This window comes from Lacerta agilis, chromosome 8, assembly GCF_009819535.1.
Source record: "Lacerta agilis isolate rLacAgi1 chromosome 8, rLacAgi1.pri, whole genome shotgun sequence".
Taxonomy (NCBI): domain Eukaryota; kingdom Metazoa; phylum Chordata; class Lepidosauria; order Squamata; family Lacertidae; genus Lacerta; species Lacerta agilis.
In genome coordinates, this window is record NC_046319.1 from 60130926 (window position 1) to 60140434 (window position 9509).

The 9509-nt window shown below is 41.3% G+C and overlaps 1 protein-coding gene across 1 annotated transcript; it reads left to right on the top strand.

Moving 5' to 3' along the window:
- Positions 1-644: 644 nt before the first annotated feature.
- TMEM50A (transmembrane protein 50A) lies at positions 645-9139 on the top strand. The gene is made up of 7 exons (XM_033157796.1): positions 645-851; positions 2749-2859; positions 3584-3696; positions 5845-5912; positions 6676-6768; positions 8294-8360; positions 8815-9139. The coding sequence occupies exons 2-7, from the start codon at positions 2767-2769 to the stop codon at positions 8858-8860; spliced, it is 480 nt and encodes a 159-aa protein (XP_033013687.1). The 5' UTR covers positions 645-851; positions 2749-2766; the 3' UTR covers positions 8861-9139.
- The last annotated feature ends 370 nt before the right edge of the window (positions 9140-9509 follow it).

Genomic DNA, 9509 nt, shown 5'->3' on the forward strand with positions numbered 1-9509 from the left:
GAGCCTTCTTTTGTTCACTTCTTTTTATTTTGAGGCAGTGCACACCTATGTTTGTGGAACTGCAAACCTTTCCAGTCATGTGTTACTCCATGTGATCCCTTATTTTCAAATGCGAAACTTGACAGCTATGTCCATGATCTAGAGCGAACTTGTCGGGAGTGATATTTTCACACTTTAAAATTCAGCTTCCCCCCCCCCTTTTAGTTGGAGGACCTGAGTTTGAAAGAGCGTGAACTTTTATTTATACCCCTTTGGGGCGGGGAAAAGAGACGCCGGTACCAAATCGTGCTGCGAGAAAGCCCTGGCTTCGCACAGCTTCTACACTAGGCACCATTCTTGTCCCTGGTTTATATAAGCGCGCGAGCGAGCCTTCGCTGCGCGGTCAACGTTTCACCACGCTAAAGCCCCGATAAAGCAAATTTGCTGATTTATTATTCTACATGATTGCGAGTTTTGAAAAGTAAAACGTTAATAAATATACACTTCTTTTTTTAAAGCAATGCCGCCTTCCCATTTGGAATCAAGCGGAACCAGCTCCAATACAGTAAAATTTGCGACCATGAAAGGGCACGAATGCGCATGAGCGGACTTAGCTGCTCCCTTTTTTTGTACGAGCGAAGCCATTGGCATCGCAGCGCCTGCGCAGTATAGGCGCCTTCTCCCCTAGCTTCGGCCTTTTCAGCATCCGGGTCCTAAGCCCGTATCTTTGTTTACTTGGTACGGAAAGGGGCGGTTCGGCTTTCTCTCCGCTGGAGGCGAGTCGGTCAGCTGAGGCAGGGCGGCGGCGGCGGCGGCGGCGGCGGCGGCTTTTTCCTTTGATTCGGTTGTCTCAAGAGCGCTTCTGAGGCGAAGTAAGTGCGGACGGGGCACCCGCCCCATCCCGTCTCTGGGGCGGGTGGAGGGGGCCAGGAGGGAGACGGTAGCTGCGTCTCTCTCGCGGGCAGCCGCTGGGCCCACAGGGGTGTGTCGGGCTGGAGATCGGGCGGGGAGCGCCACCGTGCAGCGCTGAGGCTCAGCTTCTTTATTGCAAGCCCCCAATAAGTTCAATGCGACTTCATCCTCGGGAATTGTGTTTCGGGCGACGGCCTTCCATCAGTTTCCCCCTCGCCGTCCGTTTCACTCGGAAGTCCCCTTGGATTCAGTGGGATTTGCTCCCGAGGAAGCGCATTTTAGATCGCATCCTTCCCAGAGCTGGGCCACCCTGCCTCTAAACTGGCCGTTGCCATCCACTTTACTTGGAGGAAAGCCTGACCGAATTCAATGGGGTTTACTCGTGAGGAAATGCGTCTTCCATTGCAGCTGGAGCTGGCCTGTCCAGCCTTCCAAATTAGGCATCCCCATCACTTTTGCACTGAATTGAGTGGGGGTCTGTTTTTCAAAAAGTACATTTATGGTAGTTGCCTTCCTGTCAGTTTTACTCACAAGCCCCATTGAAATCAGTGGGATGTGCTCCTCGGGAAGTGGATTTAGAGCAGCAGCCTTAGTTTAGAGACTTGGATTGGGTATCCAGCCATCATTTCGCCAGTACCGTCTTCTTTACTCTGAGAAATAGGTCCCTTTCAGTTTAATGGGATTAGTTTCTCAGCCTTAATAGAGCCTTTGTTTGGATTGATCTGCCATCCATTAAGTAGTTTCAGTTTCATCTATTTTGGATTACTTTTATGTTTGCCACCTCTGACCCATAATATGATCTCTGGGATTTGGATGGCACAGGGACCACCAGGATGAAAGCACTTTCCTTGCAAGTGGGTGGGTGGCAGAAGATATCCAGCTCCATCTAATTCTTGAGATTTGTATACACCTACTAGTAGGTTATCTGGCTGACCTGCAGGTTAAATCATGGTAAATTTACTCAGGAGTAGCTCCAGTATGTTCAAGGTTACTGAATTTTAAGAAGGTATGCACAGAACTGCCCTGCACACACTTTTTTGGGAGGAAGCGTCATTCAACACAGGGATGGCAATTTTTGTTAGAGGGGTCAGAACTGACATGATTGGTCAGTTAAGTACTGTATTTCTATAGTTTTACTTGATGGCTACACCCATGGATGGTGGGAATTGGAATCTCAGCACTATCTGGAGGGCATCCAATTAGGGAAGGCTGAACTTATTACAAACTATTGCTGTGATGAGGTTAATTCTCAATTATGGTGTCTGGGTAGTAGCCTGATTATTAATCTAATATAACTAAAAATCACCAGACCAGCACAGGGCAAGGTAGCTGAGTGGCTTGTCTGTACAGTTCCAGGTACTTTCATCCATCCCCCTTCTCCTGTGTGCAGTGCAGTACAGTAGAATCCTTCTCATTTCTTTTCCTGTAAACAAGTATACCCCCCCCCTTGTTGAAAAGATACCTCTTTGGAATTCGGCTTTCCAGATGTGAGGCTGTCTTGCTTTGTTTTCTGGCTATCCTTCATTGCGAATGAAGTATTAACTTCCTTTGGAACATTTGAACATTGCATTTCTCACATCCCTAGCAGTATTTCAGCTACATTTGTGTGCTGCTTTTGTGTTTATTTCCTTATGTGTCTCATTTTATCTTTTATTCTCTTACTGATATTTGTAACATTGTTGTTTTTTTAAAAAATGTTTTAATGTATTTTTAGAAATGTCTTTGAGATTTATTTGTAAATGGTAAGTGATATAAAAATAGGTTTAAATAAATTCTTCTTGCTTCAAATGCAATTAATACATTTTAAGCCACACACCTAAACAGAAATTGAGAAACAAATTTCATTTTCTCTCCTAGGTTTTCCAAAACTCAAATATGTCTGGGTTCCTTGAAAGCATGAGATGCTCAGAGTGTGTTGACTGGGGAGAAAAACGAAATACAATAGCTTCTATTGCTGCAGGAGTGCTGGTATGTATACTTAAATCTCTTGTTTGTATTTCTGTTTTGTTTTTTTTTTAAAGTCTTGCTGTATTGGATCCTCCTCATTTGTAAATTTGTGCATGTTAAAAGCCCACTTTAGTTTAATTGAATAAAGCTGTGCATATAGAGTGATACATTATAAATGGGTAGCTCTGTTAGCATACCATATTAAAAACAATAAAGCATATTGTACCTTAAAGTGTACCACTTCTATGGTGACTAGAACCTGCTTTGTCAGATGCAGAAAGTGGTGTTTGTTGGCAGATATAAAGATAAATACATGTGTACAAAACAGACAGAAAGGGCATAGTATACAAGAGGTACCGTATATGTGACAACATTATAAGAAGCCCAAATGTGTGCAGGGTAAGAATAGCAACCCATTCACACAGTAGTAACTGGTGATGGCTGTGTCTTCCTAGTTTCTCTGGAAATTTAACACCTGTAGCAAAAAAGGAATCCATAGCTTCAGTTAAACTGAATAGAATCAAATCTGATATTTCTAGTTCACCAGTTCCATACTGGAGCTTCTAGGATATTTTTACTGAATTTTACTTTGTGGTTGACTGAGCATCAGAACGTCCTGGGCAACTGAAATGTTTTGCCACCAGCTTCTGATTGTTGCCATTATTGATGACTGATAGAGTGGTCATAGTAGCTTTACAGCAACATTGTATTAAAGATCATGTTGGAAACTTTTGTGTTCAAATAGTTCTTTACAGGTTGGTGGATTATCATAGATGCAGCTGTTAAATATCCACATTCAGATGACTTCAACCATTCATACCATGCTTGTGGAGTAATAGCTACAGTTGCATTCCTAATGTAGGTACTACTAATATTCTTACAGGATTTGAATAAGAATGCATATTGTAAAAATGCCAGCTGGATTTCTTATATTTAATTAATTATAAAACTTGCTTTGACTTATAAAATAAACCCATTACTTGTTGATATGGATTATGGGATATAGGTTCAAAGATACAGGCTAATGAACTAAAAGTACTTGAACTGTGTTAGCATAGGATGACTGTTTTGTAGCCTAATCCTAGGTATACTAACTCAGAAGCAGTGTTGTGGGTTTTTCAGATTTGAACTGGGAAAATTTCCTATGCATATTAGGGTAATTTGCATGGGAGGACCCTATGGGCTGATAAAATTTAGCATATTTATTTTACATGTATTTAGTAAACAAAACTTTAAAAAATGAAACTGCCTAGCTTGTCTTACATTGTATTTGCAGTTGGCATCCATTCATTGTTACTAAGGAACTTATGAAATGGAAATATATTCCGCAGGAAAAATAGAAACTTGACCTGAATTTTTTTTGCACCTACATCAGTGTTCAGAATTCCACCCCACTGAGCTTAGTGGGGCTTACTCTCAAATAAGTGGCTGTGGCATTGAAGCCCTTGTACTGTTTTGGGGTCAGGAGAAATTTATACTAGTCATTTACTTAATCATAATGATTTAAAATGATTATGCTGATTCTGGCATGAAACCTGACAGTACTGAGGCTCTGAGACTATATAATGAAAAGGCACAAACATGAAAAAAGCAATGTTCAGAGTTTGAGAACATATCTGGACTTACATGCATGCAACAGGAGTGGTTTATGTTTTGTTTTATCCTAGAATAGCACAGCTTTACCTTCCACTTTATAGCTTAATGAGTTTCCATGGTGACCCATGGTGTCTGTCTTGATTATATCAGAAAGTAGTGTGGTCTGGGTTGTCTCTATACTGGCATGATGCAATCTTGAGTAAGAAACTCCCAGACTGGTTGCCTGGCTATGGAGGGGGTGAGTGAATTATGGCTGTCAGCCTCCTCTGGAGGAGGGATGGGAGAACCAGCTGTATTTCATCTACCCTCCTCCTACCCTCTAAACTGTATTTAAGCCAGGCTCCTTTGGGTGCAGCAAGACCAGTACCAGAAATTTCATTGTCAGTTAACTCTGGCTTTGCTTATTATTTATGTACTTAAGCTAGATTGTGTTGTGTTTTTTGTTTAGGAAGATTGAGTTTATTGCATCTGCTAAATTGTTGGTTTTTATCATTTTTTAATTTACTGACATGTTCTGTATTTTATATATTTGCATTTCTAATGCTCTGTATTTCAAGGTTTTGAATTTCTCTTGTGAGCTGCTTTGGGCACAGCACATTGTGAAAAAGCAGCATATAAATAAACACAATCAATCAGTCCGGATCAGTGGTGTTAAGATTCCTGAGCTGTGAAGCTTTAGTCTTCTGTGTTTGATTGTACACATTGAAATTTGAGAATGACTGCAGGCTTGTAGGCAATTGATGTTTTACAGTTGTGATTCCTACTTCAGTGATAAGATTCCCACTTAGTACTTGACTAATCTGTTTTGAGCTGCTTGAATTGTTCTTCAAAACAGCTGATTCCCAAATGCTAGGTAGTACTGAGGTACAGTGGTACCTCTGGTTGCGAACGGGATCCGTTCCAGAGCTCCGTTCACAAACTGAAAGGTCCGCAACCTGAAGCACTGCGTCTGCGCATGTATGCAGTGCGATTTAGCACTTCTGCGAATGCGCATGACATCATTTTGCGCGTCTGCACATGCGTGAATTGCCGAACCTGGAAGTAACCCGTTCCGGTACATCCGGGTTCAGCGCGTTCGTATCCCATGACAAACGTAACCTGAAGCAATCGTAACCAGAGGTACGACTGTATATGGAGAATTACTGTCATTACTTCATAGAAAGGTGGGATAGCATAGCAGCTAAGAGTCTGAGTTACAGAGCAGGAAGACTCTACCTTGAGTATGTCATGAATTCACCAGGTCACATTAGGCAAGACCCACACTGCAATATGGATATAATACTGCCACCCTTGCTGTGTTGCTGTAAGTATGCTAAGGGATAATGCATGTGAAAGCTGATTGTAACGCTAAACAGTTCTATACAAATGCCAAGTACCTGAATGTGATATGTTTTGTTCTTATTAATGAAGGATCAATGCAGTATCCAATGGACAAGTGCGTGGGGACAGTTACAGTGAAGGTTGCCTTGGGCAAACAGGTAATCTTAACAAGTAAAAATTATAGCAAAGTGTGTGTGTGTATCAGAGAGAGAAAGAGCACGCTTGGCTAGGGGTGGGCGATATCTGGTTTTCAGCATCACAATATATCAGCCTTGCTGAGCCTCCCCACGGTGGCAGATGGTCCCGCCATACCTCCCTGCAGCAGCAGCAGAGGGTGCACTACACTTCCCCGCAGCAGCAGAGGGCCTTGATGAGGCTCCCTGTGGCGGGCCTTAAAATGTAAGGAAGTAGTAGATTTAATAAAAATATTAAATAAGCATCCATATAATATATTTTAAGATATTTTCAACTAACTTCAACTAAGTGATCTGTTTTGCTGTAAAGCACATCCCAAAATAGATGTGCATTGCAATTGCCATGCGTGCAATTTCCCAACAAATGCACTGCTCTGATTATGTATATCTTAATGCAGCCTTTCTGGTTAAGCAGGGGTTTGAACCCAGATCTCCTTTGCCCCCACTCCACTGCACCAGGCTCTCAGAATGGCTACTTAAGGGGACAGCAATGAAAAATGGTGTATAAAGTTTGTACATTTTGAAATGTTGCACTTTCACAGCCATGACACATGGAGAGCATGCAGATGTATCCTAATGCACATGGGCTTTAGGAAGTTCTGAAAGGGCTGTTAATTTGTCCTCTTCAGGTCACATATTGCCCATTATTTAAATATTATTATGTTATGAACAATGAAGCAGCTTGTTTTTAAAACAATTGGTGTGGGTTTGTTTTCTTCTTTTGCAGGTGCTCGCATCTGGCTGTTCATCGGATTTATGTTGGCATTTGGATCTCTGATTGCATCTATGTGGGTTCTCTTTGGAGGCTATGTTATTCAAGGTAGAGTATCTGTTAAAGGCAACCTTTAAAATTAGCACTTTAGATTGTGCATATGCATTTTAAATTGCAATCAGGTTAAGTGCAGAGACTTTGTCTCTTGCATTATGAACACTACCTATACCTTATAACAGGCTTCCTCAACCTCGGTCCTCCAGATGTTTTTGGCCTACAACTCCCATGATCCCTAGCTAGCAGGACCAGTGGTCAGGGGTGATGGGAATTGTAGTCTCAAAACATCTAGAGGGCCGAGTTTGAGGAAGCCTGCCCTATAATAATGAAAGTGTCTCTTATGTCACTATCCTACCTAAAAGGGGGGAGGGATTCGGCTTCTGTGTCATTTCTCTTTTGGAGGCTGAACTGTTGCTGCCTATGGCACTGTCTTCCTTTTTTCGGAAAGGATTTGTTAATAGTGGGCTACACTTGGAAGGCTTGTGAGTTAGCAGTCTGGCATAATGATTGATGCATGATTGTGATTAGGTTGGGAGATTGCTGAGAACCCCGTGTATGGCACCTTCTTCTCTATTGGAGAAAGGCTGGTATAAATGCAGTGAGGGATGGATGGGGAGCCTTTGGCCTTCCAGATGTTGTTTGACTGCAACTTTCATCAGCTGCAGTCAGCGTAGCCAGCAGTCAAGAGATTAAGCAAATAGCAGTCCCAACAACATCTGGAGGTTTGTGGGCTTTCCCCCTTGTAAATATAAGCTAATGAGGCTGCAATCCTGAACACACTTACCAGAGTACACATATTTGGATCTCAAGATCATCATCTGAGGCCCTTCCTCCAGGTGCCTACCTGAAACAAGGTGCACCAGTTGGCTCCCAGGGAGAGGACCTTTTCAGTGGTGGCACCCCAGCTATAAAATGCCCTTCACCTCATGCCTAAACTGTAGTATTCTTGGTGCCTGGTGAATACCTTTCTTTTCTCAGCCTTTTAAAATATTAAAATATTTTTTTGTGATTATAGACATTTTGGGAGTGTTAAGATCTGTGAAAATTTCCTGTGCTGTGAGCTTACTACTATATTGAGTTGTATCCTCTAGCTGGTTTGATGTTGTATTATATACTTTATGGTTTAGGACATGGGGACATAGGAAGCTGCCTTATACTGAGACAAACCCATGGATCCAGCTAGCTCAATAATACCTACACTGACTGGTAGTGGCTCTCATTTCGGAGTCTCTCCCAGCCCTACCTGGAGATGTTAAATCTACGACCTTCTACATGCAGAGGCTCTACTACTGAGCTATGACTCTTGATGATCTTATTTGTGTATTTAGTTGTTTTAAGTAAAAGAATTTTGAGACAGAAAAGCTGTGACAGAAAAGCTGTATAAAAGTGTTGTAAGTAAGCAAGTATATTCATTTTCCAGATTCTGGTAGCAATTGTAGCATAAGAAGGCATTAGGCAAGCCCCGCAAAACTTAACAAATCAATGAGCTGGTCATTGTACTTTTTTGAGGGGTTGGGGGAGGCTACAAATAAACTCATGGACTTCAGATAAAGGAAATTCTTTTTTCCCTTCCCAGACAAAGAAAAGATCTCTGTATATCCTGGGATAGCAGTCTTTTTCCAAAATGCTTTTATATTCTTTGGGTAAGCATATTTCTTCCATTCAATTGATTTGTTATTCTGTGTCTAAATCTCACATGCATGGAAGTTTAGTAGCTTGGAGCACTGTCATTCATACCAAACCTACATGTTTAGGTCACAGAATAATAATAAGTAAATTTCAAATGGGTGAGCAGGACTGGCGCAAGCACTGTTGAACCAAAACATCACAGAACTAACATAGAGACACAATGGAAGTATCTTTTTTCCCCAAAGCAGCCTTACGACTTGAATCCTAATCACACTTCCCTGAGAGTAAGTCTGATTGATCTTTGTGGGGCTCTGTTGTATGAAAGGTGCATAGGGCTGTGCAGTAGAAGAGTATTTAAAATATTTTTATCTTGGCTTTCCATAGAATATTTTCATGATACTGCTTTGCCCTGTTTGATGTGACAATTCCAATATTCTATGCAGTTAATCCTGTCTCTTTTGTTAACAGAGGCCTGGTCTTTAAGTTTGGTCGCACTGAAGATTTGTGGCAATAAGCAGAATATTTTTAATTGCCCACTCCCTTTTGTAAGCATTTGTGCTCTGGTATCAGTGAGGATGAAAACTGACAGCGCTTGAAAATCATGAAATTCATTTCATTTGTTTTTCATTCTCTTTGAGACTGTTTTCTACTCTTGGCTTATGACATTAAATATGTAGCATGTGAACTAAAATGTAAAACTGAGAAAGAGATAACACTTATGAAGTCTTCTTCCTGACTGTTTTTATAAATGAATATTAAACAATGTAAATGTTTCTTTTACAGATCATTTATATGTGTGTGCGTGTGTCTTCACAGTATAACTTATTTTTGAAAATGGGATTATGACTGGCTTTGGAAGGTTTTCAAATGAAATATGTTAATTTGGTGCATTAAAATGTAATACTAATGTACTAACATCACATTTGTTCTCTAGATTCATTAAGGGTGACTTTCCAGCTATGTTTGGGGTTCCTTTGTTGTGCATACAGTTGATGTGTACTGAAGCTGAAGTAATTTAGTGAGTCTTGGGTGGGGGAAGGCAAAACAACATTTATTGAATGAAATTCAGAAATCAAAGTTAGAGAGGTCACACTCACTCACACAAGTGCCACTGGGATATTTATCGGGAATGGGTGCTCTCTCTGATGGCCAGCCTAGAAAGC